General features: G+C 35.7%; 1 protein-coding gene across 1 annotated transcript in view; it reads right to left on the reverse strand.

Annotated features, from left to right (window-relative positions):
* Positions 1-695: 695 nt before the first annotated feature.
* The window catches only part of LOC149537317 (putative LRR receptor-like serine/threonine-protein kinase At1g56140), a 117,790-nt gene continuing 105,574 nt past the window's right edge, over positions 696-12,911 (reverse strand). The window contains exons 18-24 of the mRNA XM_089802829.1: positions 3,322-3,517; positions 2,993-3,163; positions 2,709-2,827; positions 2,380-2,590; positions 2,024-2,261; positions 1,516-1,666; positions 696-1,344 (exon numbers count right to left, since the gene is read on the reverse strand). Of these exons, the coding sequence (XP_089658955.1) occupies positions 1,021-1,344; positions 1,516-1,666; positions 2,024-2,261; positions 2,380-2,590; positions 2,709-2,827; positions 2,993-3,163; positions 3,322-3,517 (1,410 nt within the window). The 3' untranslated portion in view covers positions 696-1,020. The remainder of the gene's footprint in view (positions 1,345-1,515; positions 1,667-2,023; positions 2,262-2,379; positions 2,591-2,708; positions 2,828-2,992; positions 3,164-3,321; positions 3,518-12,911) is intronic.

A 12,911-nucleotide genomic window follows, 5' to 3' on the forward strand; every position in this document is an offset into this window, starting at 1 on the left:
TCTTCTTTTCATATTATCATCACACCTCATTAACAAATCTGTTTGAATGATATCATTATTTTCCACACACAAATCTCTTATGACATTTCCATATTCCTCTATCCAAGTTCTTTTTACCTTATGTCTTCCATATGCTTTTTCATGAAAGGAAGAATCCCTCTGGAGACAACCTTTTATAAATGTATGAACATTTGTTAACTAACCATTTTAAATTCAAACCTTAATTTGCCATCTCTTATAAATTTCCGCTCTTCGTATGGTATTCTCTATTCTTCATTGTGACAAAATTATTTCCTTCTTGATCATCAATGAAAATATGTTCAATGATCTTATACATACTCTTTTGACATCAATATCGATATCTTTTCCAACAATATGCAGACGACTACCTTTGACATCAATTATATTTCCAACACTACATCACTAATATTTCTGAGCCTTCTATCGTGACAAACCACTTAGTTTCAACTTAAGCACATTACCTATTTTCATATAAATGGGAAATCAATGGCATGGAATAGGTTCATAGTTTGCGTGGACTCACCCATGTTCCTGTTCTCCTGCTTAAGTTAAATTTCTGTTCAAGTCTAGACATTTGGAACATTTTCATACAAAATTTTCGCTTAAGAAAATAAAATAAATTAGAATATTTCTCTCTGAGTGGATCAACTATTACTTAAGAATTGCGAACAAAGTTCACAAAAAGCGCAACAAGTGCTTTAACCGCTTTTTTTTCTTCCAATTTCTTCTCCAAATTTCAACTGCAACAATTATTGATAATAGCGATTAAAAAATTACAATTCAAGATTACTGCTAAAAAAAAAAGCAGCAAAATTGAATGTTCAGGTGTCACCCGCTACACAAATTGCTCATTAAAATTTTGATCAATGAATGATTTCCAGCCAAAATAAGCTAAGTAGCTGCATGGCCAAGCACAATAAGATCACACTTTCGAGCTTTAGAAAGCTATTAACAAAGTCAACTCCAGAGATGCAGATGAAGGTTCTTAAATTTTATGTGTTAGAAGTTGTCTGATCTACCCTCCATCGTCAGGCTCATGCTCCATGTCCACGACTTTCCATCTCCCCTGGTTGAAGTGTTACCAGTCTGTCCTGTTACCTGCCAATCTCTGATATATCCAGGGCGGCATTGTGGTGGATTAATTTCCACGGCCCCTCCCAGCATGGCGACCACCTGTGACATGGATGGTCGTTGCGTGGGAGTTGCCTGTGTACACAAGAGAGCCACGTGAATCACTCTCACCACTTCTTCTACAGAGAAGCTGGAAAGAACACTGGTATCCACCAATTCTAGAAGCCTCCCCTCCTCGTACAACTGCCAGGCCTGCAATTTCATTGATTGGTATTATAAGGGATTGCTTTCAAAGAGTACATATGAATTAGCTATTTCTTCTCAAGCATCTGCTGAATCTTTGTTTAAAGTGTGAAATGTTTTTAGTTTGAAAAAGCCAATAAAACAAATCACTTTTGGAGATCTAGAAGAAAACATTGGTACCAAATCAAGCAGATAGACCATCTCATCTGGCAAACTCCTGTCTTCATGGCTTCTGTTGCTAGCAACTTCGAGAGCAACTACTCCAAAGCTAAAAACGTCAGCTTTCTCCGTGAGATGTCCACGCAACGCATACTCTGGAGCTAGATATCCGCTGAAAGCAGTACAAATTCAAAACATTTAGTATACATTCAAAGTACAGTGACAACCCTCATTTTAAACCTTGTTAGCATTCTGCATTTGGGTGTTTTCAATAGAACATTGAAATCAAAATACCCTTCTTTGACTGAATCCGGCAAGTATCTGCGATGAAGAACAATGAAACGTATGAACTGCACTAAGGACACATTTTAAATTTCTAATGCTATGTTGTGTCCTACATTTATTATAACTAAAAAAAACAAATTCTCAATCTCAACGTCAACGACCTTTCTGCTGATGGAGAATCTTTAATTTAGTGAAACAATCTGGAAAAGTCCCTCTGGAAGTATTAATGAGATAGAAATCTTACATCGTTCCTGCAACTCTCGTGCTGATGTGACTTTTCGCGGCATCGTAGAGCCTTGCCAATCCGAAATCGGCAATTTTTGGATTTAAATTATCATCTAGAAGGATGTTATTTGGTTTGATGTCTCGATGTATAACTCTAATTCTCGATTCTTCATGAAGATATGCCAACCCCCGTGCAACTTCAAGGCAAATGTTAAACCGTGTAGGCCAATCAAGGCTTAGCTTAGATCGATTAGAACCTGCGGTTTGTGATAAAAAGGGATAAAAGTAAATATTAATTGCAATTTAAATGTTTTCAAAAGACGAAGTGGACTCTTAGTTTGTAGCTATTATGTAGAGAAACATATAAGGCCATACCAAATAATGCTCGTCCAAGACTGTTGTTGGGCAAATATTCATAGACCAAGAGCCGCTCTTCGTCTTCAATACAACACCCCAAAAGTTTGACGAGACTCCGGTGTTGTACAGCAGATATTGTGGCAACCTCATTTAGAAATTCCCGTTTTCCTTGACCAGACGTGGAGGACAGCTTCTTTACTGCCACAGGATTCCCATTTTGCAGCACACCCTACAATTGAAATCATTTATTGTAATATAAGCGTTTCGAATTCATATTTGATTCATTCGCTTTCTCAAAAAACAATGCAGATTGCTCTAAACGTAAATAAGATTAAATTTAAATTTACCTTGTAAACTACCCCAAAACCGCCCTCTCCTATTTTATTTTCAATAGCAAAATCTTTTGTGGCAATTTTCATTTCTGTTAAACTGAAAAGATGAGCTTTTCCAGCCATATTCTTCAAATCTGGAAAAATAAGCCATACAATAATTATAAGATCTATGTTCATGGCAATCCGTTGCTCAATACTCTTTTCATTTACAAGAAAGCTGGTCTAAGAGAAACCATAATTGAGCTAATCTCAAAAAATGCATGGAGTTTGATCTTAAACTTAGCAACATGTATCATCACCTTCGCTATCATCGGCTGAAGAAAATCTTCTTTTCTTTCGTTTGTTTCTTAAAACCACAAAGAATAAACATAGTAGAACGCCAACCCCAACAATAACTCCAATAATAATTCCAGTGGTTCTTGTTCGGTTGTTATTGCTGGAACTTTCTATGCCAATTGTTGCCTTGAATTCTGCAACAAGCAACGGAAAAGAAATTATAAAGTGAAAAATTCCTAAATGATTCTCTCTTAAATTAAAATTAGACAATTTTTAATCTCCACAGTGAATGTCCTTCGATCAAAAACTGGATAATTTCACATTCTTTTTTTAGGCCAACATTTTATCTTACCAGGAGTAACCCTAATTGCTGAGACCAAAGGTCCACGAGTCCAGACAGACGGTATGCCAAAAGTTCCCTTTCCAGCCCAAAACAAATGCACGTCAAGAATGTTTTCAGTCACGCTGACATTATAAGTCTTTTTAATTGCCACATTTGAGTCTCCAGCGGCCTCCTTGATATTGAAATCTCGTAACTGTCGAGTTCCCTGCATGAAAAAGAGTTGAAACAGTGAGATGAATGTAAATGGTTTAAATGATGAAAACTTAGTTTTCAGTAATACAATTATTCCAATATCTGCTCAAAGCTCAAAAATAATGACTGCAATGTGCAAGGCCCTCAGAAAATAGACCATAATCAGTAAACATGATATAACATCCCCAAAACGATGTTGGTAGTGTCTACTTGCTTAACAACAATTAATATTGCATGGCATGATTCGTCCCATTCCGAATGCATCTTGTTCGTCTTCATATATTCCCACTTCCAATTCATCAATTTTAAATTTCTCTGACATTATTATAGGGTTTGGCCTTCATTAAGCACAAAAGGTTTTAAATTAATTTTTGAGGAATAAATATATTAAGCCTATATAAATAAATTATTTACTTTTGCAGTTATTTGAAGATGCGTATGGATAAAGAGCTGATTGAGTCTCAAATTAGTAAGTCGTGATATGAGAAGAGGAATTTGCAATAAACATTAAGGTGCACACAAGGAGGAACTCAAAAGACTAAAAAGCGTGTAGGGGATCATGTCAAAATATGGACAAGGAAACCTTAAAATACATCCAGATGATTCTCTCCAGTTCATTGGATATCAATGACAAGCTCTTCCTCTATATATCAAATATTTTCATTTATCATATTATGATGATTCCTGGTCTTCTTCTTTCGATTTTTTTTAAGACTTAAGTAAATAGGAACACTTTAAACATTTAGAATTAGCAAAAAAGTTATGAATTATTTTACAGGTGTATTGTAATTTGTGGATATACAAAGTTGTGGACCTTAAATATACCATCTCACAGTGAAACTCCCATCAATTATTAGTAACAGTGATTTAGGATTCTGCAAGTACTTGCCAGAATTTGTGGGACTTGGGAGTTCTAATGGTGGCCGAATCAACTTGTCACTGATTCGCTATGTGAGTCATGACAAGTTTCAGAGATGGTTTGCATGAGTTTTGGGCTGGGACTTTCACATCAGACTTACGAGTTTTGGAGCACTCTTGAATCTGCCTGGGCACAATTGGGAGCTTAAAAGGACAATAAACTTATCAATTGATGAGCTTAAGGGGCTTTCTAATGAATGGTTCATAAGGCACAACACTTGGTGAAGGTTTTGCAAATGGGGTTGCAAGCTTTGGGTTTAACCATGGAGGAAACTTCGTAGTTAAGCGCGCTCAGGCTAGAGTAGTACTGGGATGGGTGACCTCTCGGGAAGTCCCGGTGCTTCACCCTTGTGAGCATCACCTAGATCCAATGAGTGCTAAGTGTTCCATTTATTGTCATGAGAGATGGATTCATGTTGAATCACTACTCATGAAACATGGGTCAATGAGTTTGACTCAAAATCACACAGTTAAATCCTGATAGCAATATCACAATTTGACTTGCTGTGGAAATTATCTCCTACTTATCAATTGATGAGCTTAAGGGGCTTTCTAATGAATGGTTCATAAGGCACAACACTTGGTGAAGGTTTTGCAAATGGGATTGCAAGCTTTGGGTTTAATCATGGATGAAACTCCGTAGTTAAGCACGCTCAGGCTGGAGTAGTACTAGGATGGGTGACCTCCCGGGAAGTCCTGGTGCTTCACCCCTGTGAGCATCACCTAAATCCAGTGAGTGCTAAGTGTTCCATTTATTCTCATGAGAGATGGATTCATGTTGAATCACTACTCATGAAACATGGGTCAATGAGTTTGACTCAAAATCACACAGTTAAATCCTGATAGCAATATCACAATTTGACTTGCTGTGGAAATTATCTCCTACTTATTGACAATAAATTTGTTCTTCTTCTTTCTGTTCAGGTCTGAAGAAGGAAATAGGAAGGGGAGGAGACAAGAGTGGAGCATTTGAGATCAAAGGAAACACAACTAAATTTCTATCCCTTTTTGAATTCTTGTTTTGAAAGCCAGAAAAAACATGATAAAGGCCTTATCCTAAACCAAATCACTGCTTTTAAACTAAAAACTGGATGACTCATTTAAGAAGGTTGATTAACTTAAAGCTAAGAATGTCATTTTAACAGCAATTTTTTAAAGCAGTCAATTAAAGAATGAATGAAAAGAATATTTAGGGCAGCACTTTCCTAAAATAGAGATAGTAAATTAAAATATAATTAAGGTCCAAGACAGCAGTTGAGAGGAAGAGTTCTGAGTCTTTAAAAGTAAAGCAATTGCAAATAGGTGTATCCTTTCAAGACAAAAATGCATGACCCCTTTCATTATGGAAGAGGATATAAAAGGAAGAAAGCCTCATTTATAGAAGGGAAGGATAATCAAAGAAAATAAGCAGAAATAGGATCCAAATCAGAACTAAACTGATATTAGTAGAAAAGCTCATTCAGAGATAAGGCTGATAGATAAGTAGAAATACAGATCTATGCATATTTTGCAAGAATGTTTTTGGATAATATCGTGTGCATGGTTTACTATCAACTTTTTGGATCATACTCATTGATCCATCATCAGGATGTAGCATCAACATGTGTTTTAATACTGATGATGGAGTGTGGAGTACGATCCAAATTATTAACAGTAGAAAAAATATAGACAATCTTATCCTAAAACATTATTGCCACATTATTATAAATTGTGGAAACATGCTATCATTTATCTATGCATATGTGTTCATGCAATTGAGATACTTACAAAAATTATTGAGTGATCTTAATGATGTTTCTAATATAAGCATCCAATGAAAGATTTGTATGATGGTCCCTTCCGAATTTAGTGAAACAGATTACAAATAGGAAGGACAACCAGCCTTCTGAGTTCAAGAAACCCAAGTGGGTCATCCTAAGATGAATGTTAGGCTCACGGACGAAGGGGCTTAGTGCTCCCTTTAGCTTGGGGTCCCATCATGTATGGGACCGAATGGATGGAATAGACAGCTAGCCTTCCATGCCCATGTGCCAAGAGGTGGTATGGAAGACCAATCATCCATACTCTTGGGCTTGAACAAGGAAAGCCGGCCTGGAAGGTGAATTGAGGGTGTATATATGGTCCACCTTCCATGCTCTCACAGTACAAGGGAAACCAACCTTGAGACTATGGTTTTTATGTAGTTTGATTTTCCATCACGCTTTATCCATCTCTACAAGCTTTGGCATACCACAAAAGATTACTTTAAAAGTCATACAACTAGAGGATTGAACATACATTACTCCTATCCACTTATAACCCACTTCTTCACCAAAGTATATCATTCTAGTGTTAATAAGTTTCTACCACCCTTGTTGCATGGTCTTGTCCCTTGATGCATGAGTGCTGAGTGCCTTCTCTAGAAAATTCAGGGTTTGTAGTTTTGAACTTTCGAAATCCAAAATAGTTGTGGAAATCCAACAATCAGTCATCTACCATATCATTCCAAAACCACTATGACATGAAGTTCCTAGAGTGAGGGCACACTTTTTAGAACATTCACAATATTCTAGGAAACTTTTGGGAGATTTGGGTATTAAGAAACTAATAACTATATGTAATTAAAACCATTAATTGTACATGAATATGGGATTTGATTGTAATTGGATTTATCCAAGATTCATGAGATAATGGTGACCTATAAAAAATTACATCCTCCAAAATATTTTTCAATGGAAAAGGAAGTTAGAATTTGAGAAAGCGAAAGTGGAGGATTACATTCACCATTCATTCCCCATACTTACATATGCTTTAAGGTGCTTGTGATTACATTCACAGTTGCTCCCCCATATAGATGCTTTTGGATACTTGTGTGCTAAGTGGGTTGTGTAGTCCTGTGTATATTGCCATAAAACACATGAGGAAAAGACCCTTCAAACCCCCAACTCCCCTTGTCAAGACATTGCATGCCAAGCAAAGACCATGAGAGGAGGAATTTCTTTTGTTTTGCATGGAGCTCCAAAAGAAAGAAAAGTTTCTCTTAAATAACTGGAGGCATTCTCACCTTTGAGGGAGTGGACGCTGAAATCCTCCTCGAAGGGAAGACAAATTCCTTGAACCAATACTTTCTATTTCTTTGGATGATACCTCCCAACCAAATGAGAATGAAGACACAGTACCCCCACATTATTTAGAGTCAAATAATCTATGACATAGATGGGATATATTATCTAATGATGTAGATACTCTTGCTGATGGAAGTGGTTGAGGTGACTATTAAAACAATCCTCCTCTTATCGCTCTGGTTGTCCTAATGCCTATAGTTGTTTGTTTACATCTAATCTAAGTTGCTGGTTAGCATTTGAGTTCAAGTTCAAGTTTGGAGAATTGGTTTGTTGGTAAAAAAACTTTGAAATGCAGCTAGGGTTCATTAGTACAAAACCATGTAAAATATATATAGATGGATAGAAATAAAGATACATAGAAAGACAGATAGATATATAGACACACACACATATAAGGAGCCTATAAGCATGAATTAAGATTAGATATCACATAATATCATATTAACAACAAAAACACCATAAACTTGTAATCCCATGATCATGCCATCAAAGCATCACATACTTCAAGTTCAACATCAAAATTAAAACGATAGTGTCATTATTTCAATCATCTAATTGATTATTAATTTATTCTTCATCATCATCACCATCATATTCTTCCTCTTCATCGACTTCTTCTTAAATGGCATTGGTTAATTCACCATGTGATCAATTGCACCAATAGCATTCTCGTGGTCGAAATCCTCCGATGTGGTAACTGCATGCTGAGAAGTGGGAGCATCCAAATCCATAAGCTCTGAATTTATATCCCACATCTTTGAATTCTCTTATTTATATTCACTCTTGTATATAAGGAGGTGCGAATTGGAATGCACATATACTAAGTTCTCGAGTCTTTTTTATCGCAACCTATTGTGCTTTACTTAGTGGATGAAAGAATACATGCTCCAATTTCTTTCTAATGCATATGAACAAGCAATCTATGAAGACAAGACAAAGTAATTTGAAACTAAATTATTAAAGTTATAAGTTAGTTCACAAGTAGCAGCCTACATAGACAGTGTAAGTTAAAATATTTTAAATAAAACTTACTTATATAATTTTGATTGCAAGGGGTTGCAACAATTGGAATTGTTGGCCATGGAGTTACCACCAACTATGAGCATCCTTCTTAAACCAATGAAAAAGAGCATCATTACTTAGATCTCTTGCCTTCACAAACTCTATGAATTCATCTATAATCAAATCTTGCATATTATCATCAACAAAATGTCTACAAAATGTTGTCTTATACTTATCTAGCACTTCTATATCTCTATATGGTGGAATCTTCTTGGCATATCAAGATATTGTTTGCTATAATATTTTGGTGTCAATGCATAGGTAAGAAGATGTAGAGGAGTGGTCATATTTTTCCATCTTTCTATACCAGTTGTTTGCAATTGTTTGAAGAAGGTCTCCTTAAGATCTTGATCCTTTCATTTATGATTTTCTTCATCTTCTGAAGTATTGGGTCAATGCTAATTAAGGCTTATCCACTCAATGTAGCGAAGCAAGTGTAATATCTTCAATAAACATGTTTCAAAAAAATTCACTTTCCTTTCTAAGAATTAGAATGATAGTTGCAACAATATGCTAGGAGAATTCAGCATGCCATATTCTCTGCAAACTCAACTCAGCCATTCATTCATCGCTCCGTATAGAAGCACTAAGTGCCACGATAGAAAAAGGAATCCTGTGCTAATAACAATTCACCATAATTTCTTCTTCTACTCCAAGTCAATGATTAGCTTGCAACTTTGTTTCTCTACGGACAAGTCATGATGGTCTTGAAAACTAGACTACTTATCAAATAATGAAGAAATGATAAATTATTCAGTCAACAATAGAGTTGTTCAATTAGTTATTATAATCTCATATTAAAAGTGTTTGTAGGCCAACTATAATCTCCAATCTAATACTTTCCAACCAATAATCTCTTACACATAAAGGCTTCAATTGTTCAATTTCCATAAATATGTCAACAAAATCCTTCACACAATTTCATAGTGGTGATAAATCATGTCCACAATTCAAGACAACAACGATCAAATGCCAACAATATTACTGCTTGTGGATTCTGCCAATTTCAAACTTCAAAAACTCCAATGTGATAAATATGCATATTCAGCAAATGTTACTATGTAATATCTCCAACAAAATGTACTTTCTCAAAACCAGTCCTACTATATTTCTTGATGCTTCTATTATGAGGAGTCCTTGTAACTGCTCCTAGTTCAATACTCTTTTGTGCTACTATTAAGTTCCTTAAGAACCCATTCAAACGCATTCCTGCTATTAATGGAGGGATATAGTCATTTAGAGAGGATCGATTCATAACTATGCGAGTAGGTCCCTCCTGCTCCATAAGTCGCTTCTTTTCAAAATCACTAAGAAACCACAAACGTAGTAGAGAAACACTTAAGAATGAAATACATGGGTCGAAATAGTAGCCAAGATGGCCTGACAACTATGACCTTCCTTTATTTCCTTGTTCTTTCCCTTATGTGATTTGACTGTAAATGGTTCTAGCTTCAGTTTAATAACCCTTATAAATACAATTAAATCAACCATTCATATTCAACTGAAGAGAAGTCCTATTCCCTCCTTATTAATCCTATCCTATTATTATACATATTTCACCCCAAATTCATTCCTATCGTGTACACTTAGTTCCCAAGATTTTTCTCACAGAGTATAATTACGATGAATGTAAGAAATATAGTCCTTGGACTGCTGATGTTTCTAGAAGTGTGTTCCTTCTGATTGTTGTTGTTGCACTAAGACTCCAATGTGAAAGGAAGCCAAAGTGCGGAAGCGGTTCCAAATGCTAAATCTAATAGGAGAGATGATGCTGAAAATTTATCAAAAACCCCTAAGCTATTGCAAACTAAATAAACACATATAGAAAAATATATTAAACACAACACATATACATGCAAAAATCCTTTCGGGAAAAAACCCACCAGTCCAAAGCCAAACCCAATTGTATTATCAGCAAAAACAGTTACAAAACAATCTCCAAAGCCAAAGATTTTCAAGAGTAATCATCTGTGGTATCTAAATCTAAAATAATTTTGGAAGCATAACAAGGCTCTACAAATACTTCTCTCTATCACATAACTCTCTACAACAACACTTTGTATTTATAGAGTTTTCATGAAAAAGGAAACAATTTCTAATGTGTCTAGATTCAATGCATTTACAACTCATTTTAGAAATAGTGTAACATAGGGACTCGCACCCGCCTCCCAAACCTTGAAGTATTTGTGTCCGAGACATCCCCACATTGGGTACTTGAGTACCAAGTACCCCCACCTCTGTCATTCCTCAACCATGCCACCACTAGGATGGGTACTTGAATTTGTATTTGATTTTTGATTTTTGAATGTTACTATTAGGTATGTAATATGTTACTATGTTGAGTTTTCAATAGTTCTAGTTCATGTTGCAATTTTTCTATATTCAAGTATTTTAACTTGCTATGTTCTACTGAAACATCATTTCATAACTAGCATTTCAATTTCTATATGTATACTATACAACACCCCTCCCTGCCCCATCCTTCCCTTGTTACCATCCCCTGGCCATCCCCCCGTTGTCCCAAAAATGAGGCTCATTTTCCCCCCATCTCGAAAACTTGTCCTGTCGTCCCGCTGTCCTGACATTCCCCAATATTGGTGTTACACTATTTAAAAACTTCCTTTATGCACAACTCTTGCCTTAAAAATAAAGCAAAGAGAACAAATCAGCAAAAAAGGGAAACTTTATGTTTTCTTCTCCAACTCTATCCTTGCGGAAGATTTTGTCTTCATTTAGCATCTTTCAAAAAATGCAAAAAATAAAACTAATAAAACATGATAAGGTTGAGTCACCTTATCCGAAAAATCTCCCACTTGACAAAGACCTTATAGGAGTTATTGTATCACAGCATAGGTCCCAAGGCCCATTGAACCAATGAACTATCTGAACTTCTCAGTGTTCACTAGCTTTGTCAATGCATCCACACCATTCTCCAAAGTAACAACTTTTTCCAAATTCACCTTTCCATCTTCCACCATATCACAAATAAAATGATATTATACATTAGTATGTTTTGCTTTGGCATGGGAAATAGCATTCTTTGCTAAATAGATAGCATTCTAGCTGTCACAATAGATAGTAATCCGTCTTGCATCAAAACCAATATTAGACCACAATCTCTCAAGCCAAATGGTATTTTTAGAAGCATGAGTAGCTGCCATGTACTCTTCTTTCGTAGTGGACAAAGCAGCTACATCCTATTGCTCGCTCATCCAACTAATTGCACCACCAAACATCATGAAAACATATCCACTAGTGAATCTTCTGTCGTCAACATCACCTACCAATATGAATCCACATATCCATGAATACAAACAGAATGTCAAGATACAGTACGATTGCCATGAAAACATAAGCATTATGCAGAGGTGCCCCTCACATATCTTAACACTCTCTTAACTCCATCCCAATGCACCCTACCAAGATTAGTCATATACTAACTAAGGACTCCCACTGCTTGGAAAATGTCTAGCCTTGTAGAAATCATAGCATTCATCAAGCTGCCAACAACACTCACATAAGGTGTAATGTCCCTTTTTTGGTTGACATCGTTTTGCGTGCTAGATTAGTCTATCACGGACTCTCGTAGACAGGTGGTTGTGATGAGAGAGAGTGATTCTGACATTTATTTGGAGATTCGATGGTTTATTATGCTCTTGGAGATATTATTTATATTTTGTCATTACTTCTTATATTGGGCCTACATGTTATAATTCTAAGTTGAGTTGCACTTTTTTTTTTTATAAAGTTATTTATTATAAAAGTGCATTATAATGGATGTTTCTAAAAATTCTTAGTAACTTCTTAGAAAAGGATGCTTCTAGAAGTTCTTAGTAACTTCTTAGAAAAGTAAATAAATAGAGGGCTTGGCCTCTCATTTGGACAAACTTGATTTGATAATTCTACTACCTTGTCTCTATAAGCATTTGTGGCACCATCCAGGTCTGCAAATATTCAGCATAATCCCTTGAGAATGATACCTCTCAAGAGATTGCATAACTAAGGAAGTGAAAGACCTTCTGAAAGGTTGCACTTTGGAAGTGGTATTCAACCATTTCAAGTTGAGCTTAATTTGTATACTCAGACTACCTAAGGGTTTGAGTTTTTGAAAGTAGATCCAAAAAAGCAGTCCGAAAAAGAAGATCCAAAAAAAAGTTCGAAAAAGAAAAGTGAAAAAGCAAATCCGAAAAAAATAGGTGAAAAAGCAGATCGGAAAAAGCAAAGCAGAAAGGCAGCATTGGAGAAAATTATTACAGCCATCTACAATCAGGTTCCTTTGGATATTACATGCATTGTTCTTATCATTTAGATGCATATTAGAAG

Source organism: Cupressus sempervirens, chromosome 9, assembly GCF_028749045.1.
Source record: "Cupressus sempervirens isolate cs-2001-9-10 chromosome 9, ASM2874904v1, whole genome shotgun sequence".
NCBI classification, from domain to species: Eukaryota; Viridiplantae; Streptophyta; class Pinopsida; order Cupressales; family Cupressaceae; genus Cupressus; species Cupressus sempervirens.